This window comes from Platalea leucorodia (genome assembly GCF_965183815.1).
Source record: "Platalea leucorodia genome assembly, chromosome: 7".
NCBI lineage: Eukaryota > Metazoa > Chordata > Aves > Pelecaniformes > Threskiornithidae > Platalea > Platalea leucorodia.
In genome coordinates this window covers 31,302,848-31,320,553 of record NC_138829.1, presented here as the reverse complement: position 1 = coordinate 31,320,553, position 17,706 = coordinate 31,302,848, and the positions used below count along the sequence as shown (strand labels likewise).

The 17,706-nt window shown below is 35.9% G+C and overlaps 1 protein-coding gene across 2 annotated transcripts in view; it reads left to right on the top strand.

Annotated features, from left to right (window-relative positions):
- The window catches only part of SCFD1 (sec1 family domain containing 1), a 55,674-nt gene that overhangs the window by 9,323 nt on the left and 28,645 nt on the right, over positions 1–17,706 (top strand). For both annotated transcript variants that reach the window (XM_082316740.1, XM_082316741.1), the window contains exons 7-14: positions 3,558–3,647; positions 4,812–4,867; positions 5,871–5,956; positions 7,762–7,861; positions 11,269–11,408; positions 11,819–11,909; positions 12,261–12,334; positions 14,423–14,504. In XM_082316740.1, coding sequence (XP_082172866.1) covers positions 3,558–3,647; positions 4,812–4,867; positions 5,871–5,956; positions 7,762–7,861; positions 11,269–11,408; positions 11,819–11,909; positions 12,261–12,334; positions 14,423–14,504 — 719 coding nt within the window. The remainder of the gene's footprint in view (positions 1–3,557; positions 3,648–4,811; positions 4,868–5,870; positions 5,957–7,761; positions 7,862–11,268; positions 11,409–11,818; positions 11,910–12,260; positions 12,335–14,422; positions 14,505–17,706) is intronic.

Below are 17,706 nucleotides of genomic sequence, written 5' to 3'. Positions count from 1 at the left end.
AATATGTGGGGGCATACAAGGGGAGATGGTTAGGATCAGGGGCTGGAGTAGCACAGGGAAGAATCTGGGAAAGGGCATTCTAGAAAATAAGAAATGCTAGTTGCTTCTGCAAGCGTGTGAGCCAAGCATGCCCGCTTCTTCATAAAGTCTCAGAGTTGCAAGTGAAGTCAGCCTCATGGAACTCTTTTTTTCTGTTTTTGGGACTTCTGTTGGACCTGTTTTGGAACCTGGTAGGAAAACCAAGTGTCTGCCTTAGGTCAGTTACCTCTACGACTATGGTGCTATGGCAGCTCAAGTCAACATATATACTAGTTTACATAATTGTCCACATGGTTTTCTTCCCTCCTTTGATCTCATTTTTGTGCTCCCCTGACCCATTCAATATGCTAAATCAAAGTAAGAGGAGAACTATCACTCTGCCTCTCCTGCCCCTCTTACTCAAATGGCTAGCTATTACAGGGTGGGTTGTCTTGCTGCCCCTGGTGTAGTTTCCCTCATCATCTCCTCCTTTTACATCAGAACCAGTAATCTTGGAGCTGCAGAGTGTTTGTTCAGTTGACTCATTCCATAGAAAATACCAGCTCATTTGTGTGATCTAGAAATCCAGTGCAAGGGAAGCAGCAGACGTGTAAGTCAGAGGGAAGATAGCCCTTTTTTAGCAGCAGCTCCTCATTACTTTAGTGTAGTCACAGTGTCTACACACAGTGTCACACAGTTAATTCCTGATTCATTTGGATGCACAGAATACTTGCTAGTGACCAGGTGGAGATGAGAAAGCTCCATATGCCTAACATTTAGCAGTGAGATTTTTCTCCTCTCTTGCCCAGTTTCCAAAGTCAGTACCTTTCTTTAAAACTGGGTCCATAATACTGAGTTCTGTCTCACACTGGGGATTGATTCCATTGTCAGAATGAAGGGTATTTTTGTTTGAAAAGCAGGTATTTTTTTTTTACTAAAACCCGCTGTTAAGAGTTTTAGCAATAATTATTTTGTGATGTGTTTGTGTGTATGTAAAGGTACTTGACCAGCTCTCATAAGATTCCTGCTAGCTAAGGAGGAATTTGGATTAAAATTACTGAAAATGTTTTGCACCTGTCAGTTTCTGTGTGGTTTGTTTTCCTCTCTTGGGCTGCTAAAATTTGCCACACAACACATGGTTTCCTGCTATGTTTAAACCAATGTAGAAATGGGCTGTTTCCAAAAGCCGATCGAACAGAAATCTAATCTCCCAGAGAGAGTGATTAGTTTTCCATTAGTGCACTGAGCCGATCCATCTCACTCTGCGAGTTCTAAATCTGACACAGGCAGGCAGTAGGAGTGCAGGGGTGAAGAAGAAGCGGTCTTTTTTGCCTTTGGAGAGCAACTCTAGCAGGAACCTGCCAGTTTGTATATCGTTTCATAATTTACATAAGTCACTGTAAATCTGACGGTGATGAAAGACGGCTGCTGTTCTTGCAGCAGCATTGCCATGTGTGGCCATGCATGTAGCTGAATGGATGAATGAAGAACAAATATAACAAGAAAGGTTGATTTTCAGTTTCCTCATTTCCTGGCTGTATGACTGTGTTTACAGAGAGGTAATGTCAGGACAAATAAGCATGATAACATTCTTCAGTTATGTGAAGGGCTTTCACAGCCAGAAAGGAGAGAACACATTCTCTCTGTCCATGTAGTAATGGACAAGAAGTGATGAGCTTAAATTGCAACAAAAAAGTTTCTGGTCAGATATTAGGAGCACTTTCTAACATTAAAGATAGTGAAATATTAGAATAGATTATCCATAAACATTATGGCATTTTCATGACTGAGAGGCTTTGGAAATTGGTTTAGACACAGAAATAACGTAAGTTTAACTCATCTTTGAGCAAGAGGAGTGACTAGATAATCCCTCGGGCTCACTTTGGTTCTGTTTTTCTGTGACTGTGTAGGAGTAAATGGGTAATATTGGCATAAAGTCAATGTTCCTGGCATCCTGTTTGATGCTATTTGAATGCTTATTTACCAAATTTGGATCAATTTTGTAAAACAGGAAAATGTTGGAGACCTAAGCTTACTTTTCTCTAATAGATGCATCCCCAATAAGCTTGTTACAGTGGAGAGAGAGGAATATATAGAAAACATGATAGAACATTTCACTGAAAGATTATTAATGGACTTTCTCAAAGGTTGACCTAAGGAGCAGTAATATTGAATATTTGTGTTGATTGCTATGGTACAAAAAAAGGAATCTGCTCATAAAATGTGCATGTTACACCAAACTAGAAGGCACTGGCAGTATGCAGATTGCTGGAACATCATAAATGAGTACCTTAAACATAATAATAGCGAGGGAGTAAAAATAAGGTTATTTCCTCCCTGTAAACTGGGAGACCATTAGTTGGAGATAACTACAGAGTTATAGCCTCCGTTAATTTCAAAGCTTTGTCGTTACAGAAAAATACAGGTATTGGGAACAGTCTGCCTTTCTTGGTGCTGATATTTCAGAAACGTGAACTCAGAATAAAAAAAATGCTGAGGGGGGGCACTTCAGTTGCTGCTGTTGTCCGAGCAGCCTAGTAAAAAGTTTGACTTACTAAGTATAGCTGCTGATAGAAATTGCTAATATAATCCATCTCTCTAAAGTTCTTAGAGGACAAAAGCAGGGGAAAAAAAGCACCTTTAAAGTTAGAGAATTATTATGGCTGGCCATGCATAAATTTGGGATGGACAGCTTATTAATGTTCAGAGCTTTGAAGTTCATTTTTGAAGAAAGAGTGTAAGGCAGGTAATTACGTGAGAAATTTTTAAAGGTAAAAGAAAACAAAGGAGGATGGGATTTATGGCATGAGTCCTGAGGTAGTGCTTGACTTGAGACCTGTGATAAGATTAGGTTTGATGTTTCCTTTTGGCTATTATGTTCTTGTCAATGTTAATTGTTTAATAGAAATGTTGCTACATGTCTCTTGTTCAGACGTAAATATGTGAGGGAAATCTTTCTATCTGTAGCGTGAAATGCTTTAGAATTTGGGAATTATCCCTAACCTAGAGACTGACAGTAAATTTATTAAAAAAAAAAAAAAAAAGGAAAAAAGAAAAGGAATCTCCATTACAAGAGGTGGGATTTAGAATCTTTAAATATAGATAACTGCATACTGTAATTCTCTTTAAATTACACAAGTAATTCTTGAGGATTTTATATCTGAAAAATTATTTCCAAGTGGACGGCCATTTCTGTTCCGTAACTGGTTTTCTAGGAGGTTTTTAATAATGCAATTCTAACACAATCCAGAAGTTACAGTATGCATTGTCAGAGATAATTGGAAAAGATTGTGTAGTGTTTGACCTTATACAGTGAGCAAGAATTAAGTTCTCCCAATTTTTTGCTCAAAAAAAAAGAAAAAAAAAAAGGGATGAAACTAATGGATGTGCTAAGAGGGTCATTTCACGATTTGATCTCTTCTGCAACAAAAGCTGTTGGCTATTAACAGCCGTTAGGTAAGAAGAGGATTGCTTTCTCAGTATTAAAGTGGCATAAACTTCTTTAACCCTATTCTTAACTCTTTTCCACACCATTGCAGCCATTAACCGACCAGATATAACGGACACAGAAATGGAAACGATAATGGACACTATTGTTGATAGTCTCTTCTGTTTTTTTGTTACACTTGGTAAGTTTTCAAATTCTAGCATATTTTCCATCTGTTTTCCTTTTAGAAGAGGTCCATATTCAATTAGATACTTAGATGTTTAGTGATTTAGAAATTAAAGGCAGAATTAGATGTGTGACAGAAATCTTAATAGTTCACAGAATGGGTTAATGATCTTGCTCAAATTGCTATACATCACTGCAAAAGGCAATAAAAGGTGTCCTACATGGGAGTTGAGTCTTGGTTTTCAGTATCAATGGGAGAAGAATACTGAAATGCAAAGGTTTGGATTCACTGATTTTACAAAATCCTAGTTTGCAATGAAGATTAATAGTGCTTTGAGTTTGGATTTGTAGCTCTTAAAAAAAAACCCACAGAAAAAGAAGAAAAAAAAAACCTCACACAAACCCTGCGAAGATCTAATGGAAATAATTCAAGGAGTAGGGAGATATATTAAATTTACTTATTTTATTGTGAGTTTTCTTGATGGTTTGCTCATACATTTTTCATGGTGATGAAATTTAATCTAAGTTCTTAGTGAAATCAGTCAGTCTGAGATAGCATTCCTACAAGGGGAGCTGGGGATCACTGTGGGGAAGTCTGTTCAAGACTCGGACCTATTGAGTTCTTTCAAGTGTTAGCATGATACAAATTAAATCTCTTTTACTCGGTCACTTAAACTCTATGGTATTGGAATTTTTGATATTTATAGAGATAAGTGAGAAACCGTAGCTAAAGATTTTGAAACCTGAAAGCCAATGGAAAATGTGTTTTTGAAAATAACATTACCCTGCAGTGAGCTGTAACTGATACATTGTGGTGGTGGTGTAATAGTACTTACTATGACTGTTTTCAAGGGACTTCTAGCCTTTTGAAACTAAGTTTTAGTGTTTCTATATGAGATAGTTTGTCCCTTCCACAGTACGTTAGCTTATCTTTCTAGTGTACACTGTACTTCTCATAAATTCCTGTATGAGGTATTCGCTAACTTTTGTAAAACTTTATTTAATATTTCTATATAGTATTTTTTGTTTCATAGAGACTGCAAGAGACAAATTTAATATAAGTTCGTATTGTCCACTTGAAAAATTTCATCTCAGAATGTTACTGAAAATTTATGAAAAGTACACTAACTTATAATCTGAAAATTATAATGCAAGTAGAAGTCAATATATCTTTTATTAGGAGCTATTCCTATAATCAGATGCTCAAGAGGAACTGCAGCTGAAATGGTGGCAGTGGTAAGAAACTATTTTCTAAACAAGTATCATTGTTTTAAAACTTTCCTAACAGTTTGTTTACTTTTCTCAATACTAGGCAGAGATCTAGTGTCATTGTATCTGTTTCCTTATGAAGGAAATAAAACTGGAAAGGAGATACACCAGTTTTCCTTTCTGATTTCAGTTCCATGGAACTCATCTGTAGAAATTGTAGTATTATGGAATCAGCTGATGAGAAACTTAAACATGAATAATCATTCCTAATCTAGAGTTTATCAAGATTTTCTGACAGGCATTATAATTACAACCATTAAGCTATATGTACACAGTTTAAAAAGTGGCTGGCTGGCCTGGGTTTTTCTGTGTGTCTTAGTAAGAAATTTTTATCAATCTTACTGGGAAAACCCCTAAGTACAAGACATTTTTACTATATCAAACTAAACTGACATTGGACTTGAGCATCAAGTAGGGATGAAATCACCAAACTAAATCACAATTAAAAATCTCTACAGCACTGTCTTCATCTTAATTAGGAGTCACTGTGCTTCATTTCTTCCACCTTCCTCACATCTTTCTTTGTCAGTGTAGCCTTAATACTTTTTAAACCTAAGCGTTCAGTGTGCATGCATTCATCGAGGGTAATCTCATTTTTATGAAACACTTAGTGTGGCAGTGTCTGACAGCCCGATTTGCTGCTTCTGCTGTCATTCCCTCTTGGTGCTTCCTACTGGTATTTGCTATCCACATGTTTAAGGGAGAGGGTGCTAATTGCCTGGGAGGAGATTAGTGGACATAAAGGAAACATCTTCTGTGTAGTCCCGGATATAGATATAAATGCTGGAGGGAGAGAATAGAAGGAAGAGATTTCTTTCCCTCCTGTGTGCAGTGGATGTAGTGGACTTCCTGCAGCTAAGACATTTATGAACTATAAAAACAGCACAATAAATCTTTAAATGTTGATCATATAAAGAGGTTAGGAAGCCATTGGTTTGTTAAAAGCTGTTTTGTTTTCCCCCCCCTTCAGAAATTAGATAAGAAGCTCAGAGAGAATCTAAGAGATGCCAGAAACAGTCTTTTTACGGGTGACACACTTGGAGCTGGCCAGTTCAGGTATGGTGTTAGTAATAACTATGTTTTTATTTTTCATATTTCAGTTGTCTGAAATACCTCATTAGGCTAGGTCACCACTGTACTGAAAACTGTATTTACAAGAATTTGGTTCAAATTCTGTATTAAAAGAATTTATATACTCTTAAGGGTGTTTTCCAGTCTCCTAGCATAACTGGTTTGAAAACTTCCATAGCTAATAAGTGTGCAGTCCTAGGACAGTGAGACAAAAATTATTTAACGAACCACATAATTTTGTTCAACCTCTAAACTCACTAAGAACGAAGGTCCTGCAAATACACTGGGTTTACAGGACCACAATATGCAGCTGGATATCTGAACATATCTGTTAGCATCCTTTAGTCCGTTAAAAAGAAAGAAATACCCATTTTCTCAGTTGTGAGTACTGTTATCAGTTGTAGTTATGTCAAAAGCAGGTGTTTCTCAGCTGATTCCCATATCTACCAGAGGAGGACTGCTTAAGGACTGCCACTTGGATAATTAGATAGTTAAGGACTGTTAAGTCATGACCATTGGAATCCTTTGAGAGGAAGGAGGGGTGAGAAAAGACATTGTGGATGCTTGCCTCCCATGTATACCTCCAGGTATTGCCTCCAGGTAGTTGAATACACCACAGGCTGCCTTAGGAAAGCGTATTACAGGAGTTTACACTGTACAGGAAAAGGTGAGGAGATGTTTTGGGAAGACTGTAGCTGAAGATGATCTCCTAACTGGATATAAAATAGTCATCATATTTTTATCTCAAATTAAGAGCAGGACTTGGATAAAAGTCACAAAAAATATCAAGGGTGGCAAAATGGAATGAGATTGAAAGGTATTAAGAGAGAGAATAGGTGTGAAATACCACTTCCTTGATTTTCATGGGAACTGAATTGTAACCACTGTTATTTCCTTCAGAGGGGTGGATTATTTTCCTGATAGTATAGCATCATAACCCTCAGAAAATCAAAATGCAAGGAAAGGGAAACATGGGAACCTTTAACCAGTTAAACGGCTTCAGATCTTTAGTGTGGTTTTCAGAATCAGGTGACTAAAGCTCTTGAGATTATATATCTACATGAAAATACTTACTGCAAGGAAATCCAGAGCATGGAGTTAACATGCTTTTACTCTGTTCAAACACACTGTAATTTAGCCATCATGTGTACTATAGGGTTAATAAGGGAAGTGGTTGCAGTAATGTTCTGTCAGTTCACAGCCTTCCTGTCTTCGCTCTAAATTTTTCATGTAGCCATAACCCAAGACATTTAGGCATGTCTGTATTCTTCTTCCACAAAATTGAGTATTGATGGAATTACCACAGTGCATCTCAGAAGTTCGTAATTGTTTCCTTATGGACTTCATATGCAAGCAAAGAGAAAAATGAAATTAAAAACCCTTGAGAGAGAGATTTTATATTTGAGATTCATAATGGGGATTAAGGTCAAATATTACCCACTTAGACAGTTGTTTGGAACTCAAATGTGTGTCCCCACAAAAAGATATTAGTTAATACCTAAAAGGATAGTTGCTGTTCGGTGTTTTTACTTCTGCTCAATATTTATGCATTGGTAATTTCACTTAGTACAAAATAAAATAATATTTTTATCATTACTAAGACAGTGATTCATGGTATTTCTGGCAGTGACCAGCCCCAGATGCTTTGGGGAAGGCTGGAGGAACTCTGCAGTAGGCAATCTGGCTTTTAACTTGAAATATGATATAGAAGGTGGCTGATATCACTCAGGATGTTACTGGGGTGTTCTAAACATGTTTAAAGAAGTACTAATGCAGTGTCGTCTTTTCAGCTTCCAAAGGCCCCTATTAGTCCTTGTTGACAGAAACATAGACTTAGCAACTCCTCTACATCATACTTGGACATACCAAGCTTTAGTGCATGATGTTCTGGTAAGAATAAATCTGATTTTGTTACCCAAACTATTTTTTCACTCAGTTTGTTATTAAACTTAATACCAGATTCTCTCTTAATCCAAATTATGTTTTGTCTGTTTTATTTGGAAGTTGTTTAGTAAAAAACAACTTGGAAGATTTTCTCTAGAAGGTTCATTTAGCAATAACTTAGAAAATGGTTAAAAAGTTGAAATCTTGATATTATCAAAAGGTAGGTAATTCAGCAATCCTAGCTTTTCTTTAGTAGTTCATGATCTTTTATGTTATGTAAACTCCAAACTCTATTAAGTGCAATTCAATTTTGAAAAATAAATGCTTTTAATGAGTTTTTAAGCTGATTTTAGTATTAGTTTGAATTTCTAAAAATACCTATTTCTGGTTTTCTCCACAAGGTGTCGTAGGTGTTCAATATAGAGATACCAAGTGGAGGATACAGTGAAGAATCTAAAATAGATTTTTTAATAATTTCTTGGAAATTCAGATAGCCGTAAACCACTTTTATTTCCTCAAGTTTATTTTATAGAACCGGTAGTACAAATGTACTTGAATGAAAGCAAATACTATTTAGCTAACATTTACGCATTTCGCATATAGTTACTGAGTAAATAATAAAAGATAATATGAGTAAGGATAATTACTATCTGGAGGCTTTTTTATACTGTAGAGTTAGTCATGCAAATAATATCAATATCTAGCTTTGAGAAATATTTTGGTTTTATTACTGAGACTGTTAGAGGAATATGTAAAATATGCGCATGCCCATACGTGTTTGTATACAAAGTTGTGAACTGTATAGTCATACATACAGTGTTGTCCAGAAACTTGCATTGCTACGATGAAAATATTTTAGCACTAATGGGATGTTTTAGGACACTTTAAAATTCTGTTCTATGTAATTCATTCCTTATGAAAAGTCCCTTCCTTGTAAACTTAAGGGTGCTTTTTACAAATAAACCATTTTTGGCCTGGTTTCTTTAGGAAAGGCATATATGAAAAAAAACCACGGTTTGCACTGTGTTTTCTCCAGTAACTGTTGAACGGGCCAGAGACTTGCAAATAGAAGTACTGAATTTCTACAGGTTTCTTTTGAAAATAAATGAAAGAGTAGAGGGTGGAAACCCAAATTATAATTTTTATAGTTGTAAATGCTATTGCACAAGGTCTGCACCTATTTTGGCTTGCTACCTGCCAACCATTTAATCAGCAAATGCTCACTTACTAGATAGTAAATCCATGCAAAGCTCCATGTACTTGCCTCCTACTCAGCTGCTAGGTAGGGAAGGTGAGGTTGGGTGGCCTCAGGCATGTGTTGGGGTAGGACTTTGGTGCATCAAGATGCAGAGGGATCAAAGATGTAGCGGAAGCTGAGGACAACTACTGCTACAAATACGGAGGGGTATTAGGGTAACACTAGATGAGTGATTTGAGGATCGTTGGATATTTATCTGTACTGCATCAGGCTTCAGTAGTTTCTCTGGAACAACTTGTTAAACATTGCATGTTGCATCTAATTTTTGACTGAGTTGATAGGATTATGAATTTGTCTAGTGAACTTGTAACCAAGTGGCCTGTGATTCCATGTCAAGGGCAAAAGTTCAATTTCAGAACCAGTCAAGTTATTAACCTTGAAGGCAAACATGTCAGGTTCTTCACATACTGAGCATAATATTTCATGAAATAAATGCAGTAGCCTTTTAAAAGGCCATAAATTGTAACTATGAAAGTGTTACCAAGGTGATGATTATGTAAATTGTGCTTTCAAGTAATTTGTTTTTCATTTAAGCTCTCAGTTACAGTAGTCCATGAAATTCTGTGGGGTGTTGAATTAAACGGTAACCCAGCCACAAAATTGTGTGCTGCATTCATTTAGATTATAATGGTGGTGTTTCTACACATAAGCAGGCTTGTATGAAGAGATTCCCATTTTTGAATAAAAAACCTTTCAGGAATGGATACAGAAAAATGGGAGGCATGGATAGAAAGCCTCATAAAGGCAAAATGGGGAGGTGAAAGGACACTTAGAACACTAATCAATAAGAATAATTTTGGTAAAACTCCTTGTGAATGCCAAAACTAACTTGGAAACCCAGGTCACTGGTGAGTTAAATTGAGCCAAAACATAAAATTTACAGCTGAGTTTGTAGTCAAATGATTTCTTTTTTCCCCTTTAAGTTTTTATATGTATAAGAACATACATACTTGAAAAATACTCTTTTTTTTGCTGAAACATTAAACACATCTTGTAAGATGATGTTTGTGTTCATTGACTGCATGTGCTTCCTTTGAGTAGCTACTTCATTTTGTTTCTATTCTGGCCTGGATCATTTGTAGTATTTCATTTTAAGTGCGAACTCTGCCAAGGGATAACAAGAAACATTTTAAATTTTTATTTGACAATTTCACTTATAGTGATCTAGTTCTGTATACTGTAATGAACATAATAAAGTGGAGTTTTATTTCTGGAAAAAATATCTATTCTAAAAGATTCGTGGCAGATTCTGTATCATTGAAAATTTGATTCTCTTTATCATTATTTGCCAAGCAAAGACCACCTTTGAAATTCTATATGTTCTTGGAAAGGGTTAGAATAAAGTCAGCAAGTGCAGTACTTGTTAATCTTTGTTGAAAACCAGAGGGAATATGTATGCTGCAGAAAATACAGAGCTGTCCTTGGCAAAAGTCATGGGGGAAAGAACCATAAGACATATAGGGAGCAGTGTGCTGACACATTATATTGTGTCATCTAGCAAAAAGATGTAGTTTCTAGGTTCATGCATCTGTGGAAGAAGAAAAGCTATATGGAGAAATAGCAGCTTTGTTTCAAACTGTTGCTTTATCATGCACTCGCTATTTCAGTAGTGTTTAAAAAAATAGGGAAAGAGCTGTGAAGGTGTAGCTAAGTAGTCCTCGCAGTGGATATTCCTGTTGCTGATAACATGAGCTTCTTTACAGCTTCGATACATTTGCTGTAGTTGTGTAAGTGGAATTAAGCCTTAGAAACATTTTTTGTCTGCAACACAGAAACTTCTGTTACTTTAAAGTTTTGGTCAGTTGTTAGAGCTCAGTTATTGCTAAATAATTTATTTTCCGTACAGAAAACAGTGTTCAGAATTCAGTGGCAGAAGATTGCTTGCATGTGAGACAATCAGATGTTTTTGCTTAACATTTGTTGCTTTGTTTGGTGGTTTTTTAATAAGTGTGAGTAATTTTGGAGTTCCTGCATTGCTGTTTTTGTTATCTAGTTAGTTAGTAAACTGTTTCCTGCCCTCTTATGAAATTCTAATAAATAGCTGTGTTAATATTTTTTTTCAGAAACTATTTTAGAAGGTAATTGGTTGAGTATAAAAGACCGATTAAATAATTAATAACTGTCAAATATTTACATAAGATTCCTCTTTTTTTAGGATTTCCATTTGAATAGAGTTAACTTGGAAGAATCAACAGGAATGGAAAGTTCTCCAGCAGGTGCTAGACCTAAGAAAAAGAATAAGAAGTCCTATGATTTAACTGCATCTGATAAATTCTGGCAAAAGCATAAGGGCAGGTAAGCTGCATATGTACAGAGTTTATATTAATTTAGTCAAGATATAAATTCTAAATATTCTTCATATTATGGTAGTTCTATTTTTAAGCTTCTTTAAAAATATTTTTGCAGTTTGTTTTTTTTTTTTTAAGGAATAATCATTGTCAATATTCATTGTCAATATTAATTATATATTAGCTTTTTGTTACACACCACAAAAATCAAAATTATGTAAAATATTGAAAGCAGTGAATATATCTGAGAAAGTTTAAGTAAACCTGCAGTAAGATGTCATTATTTTACCTGATTTGATACTGCTGCATGATTTGTGTATTGATATTTCTGAAAACGTTTTCAACGTTTGCAACCTGTCTGGTTCTAGTGTTTCAGTTTGTTCATTTAACTGAGCCTAATGCAGAGTATTGCATTAGTCCTTTTCCAGAGGTAGCTGAGTCTGTTCAGCAAGAACTGGAATCCTACAGAGCTCAAGAAGATGAAGTCAAACGACTTAAAAGTATCATGGTAAGTTTTATCACCTATATGTGCTTTATGTAAAGCACAATAGGACTTGTAGAGGTACTTAGCCCACTCTGTCATGCACCCCACAAAAATTATCAGCGCATGCTGAATTTCAGGCATAATACAATCTTAAAAGTCGGACTGGAAGTACCATATTTCATGAGAAGGTTCAATTTCTTGCGTTTATTGGCGTTACATGGATATAATTTCCATAATAACTGTAAAATGCATCCAGACACTAATACCATTATGAGAAAATAGGTTCTGAATGTACTGACTGTATTTGCATGTGTGATCTTTGTATTTATTATGACTATTTTTGTTCCTCTTTCCAAACCCTTCCCCAAAACCCAGGGTATAGAAGGGGAGGATGAAGGGGCAATAAGTATGCTTTCTGATAATACAGCTAAGCTAACTTCAGCTGTCAGGTAAGTAATCAATAACACATTATTGTTTAATTAATTGGGAACCATTTCTAATTCTTTCTGTCATTTCACTTTTAATATCCTTTGAAATAAACAGCTGTAAAAGTAGGCTATTCGGCTCAATAGTAGAGTTTAAATGCTTTATAATTCTGGTAAAGTTGAATCCAATGTCCTAGACAAGTACTTGCACATGTAACTTCCACAGCATGTGTGTGTGTGTGAGCCCTCTACACCTGGCTTTGGAGTGTTTCCTCAGCAAGGCAGAATAATCTAAGTGCATCACAGATTTGCTTACACTCTTCCACCAGAAAAACCCAACTACCTACCTCTGCATTCCTTCCCTGAAAAATTGTTAGTGAAATTTGCTTCCTGAAGCATCTGCTTGCTTTGCACAGTGTGTAATTGATTATATTTTGATTAACGTACTTCCTGTAACATCTGTAGGCAAGATTGTAGTCATTAAGACCTCTGCATGGGAAATTTACTCTCCTGCTTTTGGAGACCTAGCCACCATGGATGACACTGCAAGTCTGAGATTTAGACTTGTTCCTCATTGTAAATCTGTTTTTCATTCCACTGATGCCTTGAAGAAGGGAGATGTTCAGTTTGCTGCCTTTCGCTAAGACCCCAATCAGAAGGAAGAAGGAATGATAATTATTCTGCGGATAGATGGGGTGGTATGCCCAGTGTCCTGATAGCAAAAAAAAAAAAAAAAAATCATATCACTAGAGCTTCATCAGGAAGTTTTACTGTTCGGTTAGCCTCTATATGACTGTAATCTATAAGACTGTTTTCTGTAATCTGGCATTATTTAGGAAAATCTTGTCCCCCTTCAGAAAAGTGTAAACACAGTAAACTCTCCTATCGCAATGTTTCGACTCTAATCTTGAGGATTATGCTAAGAAGTCCAAATACCATTAAGATCTTCCATTTAGGCATGTTTCTGCTGGAAGAATTAGACTAGGCTTTGCTGTTTTGTTGTCCATCATCTGCTAGCAGGAAGAAGATACTCTTCAGAGTTGTCTTAGGCTTTACAATTTCTAGAAAACTTTGGAATATCTATTAGTAATTAAAAACTAGAGGTTCTAACATAGAGGATGTCCTGTCTTCTTTTTTTTTTCTTTCTTTTTTTAAATGCAGTCCTTTACAAAGGCAATACTAATCATCTTCCAGCTATAAGGACATTAATGGCTAATCATTATAGGTGACATAGATTTTATAATCTATTAAAGGAGGAAAGAAAGTATGGTTACTTAACTTCATGGTTCTTCGGGACATGCAGTCAATGTCATTAAGTGCCTTCTCATCCACTTATTATTAAACTGAGCAAGACACTGTCTGTCCAGGGTGCTTTTGGATGTGAAAGTGTATAGACCCTGAGCAGGCTTCTATACATGTGATGCCTAAGTGCCAGCAGTGAAAATCATGCAGATCACAACATCTTAAGTAACATACTTTCTACGAAGTAAACTTAACCATTCAGTTTCCCATTTCACACGATAAAAGATTTCAGTCATGAATCCTGCATAGAGAATTGTGTTCTATGCAGAAGCACCTGTGGCAAATTCCAGGACATCCAGAGGTTCTGTGTTTATTTGACAGATATTATTATTATTATTTAATAGTATTTAATAATTTTTTGACATTATTTGATATTATTTGGCAGATGATATTATTTGGCAGATATTGACACATTTATATGTATCAGACATGAACTAAATGTTGATTATATAAGCCATAATTCTAGTAGATTATTTGTTTACGTAAGCAGGGCATATATCTGTTGTTGACCACAGGCTTTCAATAGGAATACTAAATTACCCACATTATGTATATTTTTTCCTAGTCAAGGTAAAAACCTGTTTTACTACATTACATATGGGTAACGTCCTTCTGTTACAAGAATCATTGCATCTATACTTTTTAATTTTTTATTTCCAATCCTACTGTATTCTATCATTTTAGATTTTAATCATCTTTAAAACCCAGAATGTCTATGATTCTATCATTTTTTTTTGTACCGACTGTATACAATACACAATTCAACTAACTGTGCAATTCAGCAGGTTAGTTTGTATTTAATCTCTTCAGCTCTCTTCCAGAACTTCTGGAAAAGAAGAGGCTCATTGATCTTCATACAAATGTTGCAACAGCCGTTTTGGAGCATATAAAGGTATGATTTCCTCTCCAACTTCAGTTTTCTATCAGTAGTGCTCCTTACCTGGAGAAATATATTTGAGCCAGTGAAGTAAGATAAGAAAGTGAGCCTTCTCAATTGCACTACCTTTTACAGAAATCACTGTAGAACATTACTTAGTGTTGAAGGGTGAGAGGGAATGAATTTTGAAATTGTTGAATTGTTTGAAATTGTTGAATTGTTTGAAATTGACTGTTTGAATTTTTCCACTGCATGGAAAGCGAAGTAAACATATCCATTTTTTTCGTATCAGGATTTACTAGTATACTCTCTTGGGTTTTTTTTCTGATGGCCGCAACCTTTATTGTAGGTTGAATCTGAATCTGAATTCTCTCAGTGCCAGGAGGCACACAGGGCGCGAACATCGTTCTTCCACTTCGATCGGTCTGCGGCTGCGTGCTCTGGAGTCCAAGGGCCACAGCGCAGTCTTCTGTTGGGTTTTTTCCTCAGGACATGACCGATCCAGTTCCATCTCCTCCTCCTCACTTCATTACTGATTTTCTCCATCTCAGAAAATTGATGCTTGTCGTTTCTGCTACTTTTTATTTTTTTTCCGGGAGGAGGTAGTTGGCCTCCTGCCCAACCCCCATGACTTGGAGGGCCAATTGTAGGTTGAAGTCTTTCTAAAATAAGTTTGTGGTGGAAGTGTTTAGTTTACTTTAGGGATGTGTCATGGCAAGTCATGACTTCAGTCATAAGCAATTAGCTGTTCTGTATGTGTTTATCAGAAGGGTACTGTTTACTGTTCACCAATGAAAATGATACCCAGAGGTGTGGCAATAATGATGGAAGTTACTAAACTGGTCTTTCAAGCAGAGTCTGTGTTAGACGTCTTGTGCATAATTTAAGCACTTCAGAAGGATGCTTGTCCTCTTCTCTGTTTAAGTCTGCTGCTCTTGTATCAGAGAACTTGGAGATGGTTTCAGTATCAAGTAAAGACCATGGTTACTACTAGGATAACTTGGAAGATGGATCTGTTTTCACAGTACAAGAACAGAAATTATAGATGAGGCTCTCAGAAACACTGAAATTCTGTTTTTGAAAGTGATTCAAGCACCAAGTCTCACTGAAAATCAATAGTTAGAAAATTTTACCCCGTGCTGTTAATAATTCATGGAAGGCGATGCGTTTTGAAGCTAACTAACATTTATAAAGTGCATAAGATCTGTCCTCAGTTATTACTGCTACTGAATTTTTTTAAACTAAGTCCTATAAATGAACAAAGGCTTACTTCTGAATTTTAATGAATAAATTAATTTTACATATTTATAAAATTGGGGAAGAGATGTAAGTGTGTCTCTATGTTTGGCTCATTACTGTAGGGGCTAGTTTATGTGCTTTTGCAGTATTAGGCATGTCAATTTTCATATCTGGCAATTTAAAAGCAGTACATTAATACCATTGAAAAAAAAAATAGAAGCTGACAATGTCAATATTTTATTTGATGCCTTGTCTGTAAATTCACTTTTCTAAGAAAGATACCGAGATGGTAATGGCAGGCCTACACCAGTAGTATTTTGTATATTATTTGTTGGATGGAGGCCAGGTTTCAGAGCAGAACGTGAAATGGCAGTAACATCAGTTTTGATCGTCAGTGTCCTCTTGGGAATGGACCGGAGTCAGATGCGCTTGTTCGTTTGCCGTTAGGTGATAGTGACACACTTTTCTGTTACCTAGAGGTGGAAGGAATTACCTTAGGGTCTCTCTGCTGTAGCACTCTACTAGCACTTTGGCTCTCTCCTCTGACAGGGACCCTGCTATTAGAGAGTTCCCAGGGAGTGGTCATCCATTTCTCCATAAATGAGTCTTAATTCTGGTATTGCGAAGTGCTCAGGCTCCTTACCGTCTTACTGTATAGCTGTCAAAGAAGATTGTGAGATAAATGGGCATGCAGTTTCTTCAATATATTGATGATATGGGCATCTGTATCTTCTTTTCTTTTGATTTGGAAAGAATAACTTCCTTCATCTCCCGATATTTAGGAAACTATCTTAAGCTCAAACTAACGCAGAAGCACATGTTTTTTTTCTGTTGGAATTTACCTACGCTAAAGCCTTTTCACTGAATGAATGTAAAGTTTCTTCCAACTGCTTTGTCCTGTCCATTTTCTCCCCTCTTTTCACTCTCCAGTGTTATAAAAAAAAGTGTCTTTCTATCTTGAGGTGTGGAATTTTAACATGAAGGATGATATGCTAGCTAATGGATTCCTCAAAAATACTCTAAAAAAGGGCAATATCTCAGCCGGTACTTTTAAAAGAAATTTTGATGGCATCTTGAGGCTGTGGTTAATAGGTTTTATATACAGTTAAATAATTAAACCATATTAGGATAAGAGAGAATTTTTTTTGGCAAGTGGTCAGCCATGAGGAGCTAGTGAGGCACCATGCTCTTCTTCAGGCTACTATATTTTCACTTTTAAAGAAATCTGGAAGCACATTCATGCTTTAAAATAGACTGTTTGCATTGTCAGTTATGTTTTTTTACTACATTAAGTATTTGAGCATTTTTCTTTGTTACATATATGAGAATCAGTGCAAAGAATGCTAGAAGACCTGCTTTAGATACACTAAGTGAATTTAATTTTTCTCATGGTCATATTTTAGTGTTCAGTTTACAGCTGCTTTCCACGTTGTCTTGGATCATTTTCTAAGACACAGCAAGAGGAAACCAGAAATTAATCACATACTCAGGGGTCCTGGCAGTTTTCTGGCATATCTAAGTGTTTAGTAAAATAATGGAAAGAATGCATCACTTTTTGCACAAAGGGAACCGTCAAGTAGTTATTGTCTGTGCTTACAATAAATGCATCCTTGTTTTGCATTGGTTGTTTTTTCTCTGAAGAAGTTGATGACTGAAAGACTGTACCCAACAGATAACAGATTTAGGACTAGAATTACGGCTATCTTTCTAGCTGCTTTAGAGCTTCAAGTAATGCTTATCTTTGCATGTCATTCTAATACAAGTACTAGGATTACTGAGGTATGTTAAATTGTGGCATGTAAAAAGGTATACATGTACACTTTTCTACAATGATTAATTGGAGAGGGGGTAGATTAGATAACATCTTGCTAGAATTCTATACATATGAATTTAAGTGGCAGATTTTTATGTGAATTATTATCTGTCTTAGATGACTTACACTTGTTCGGTTTAGGGTTTTTTTTTAATTCCTACGTAA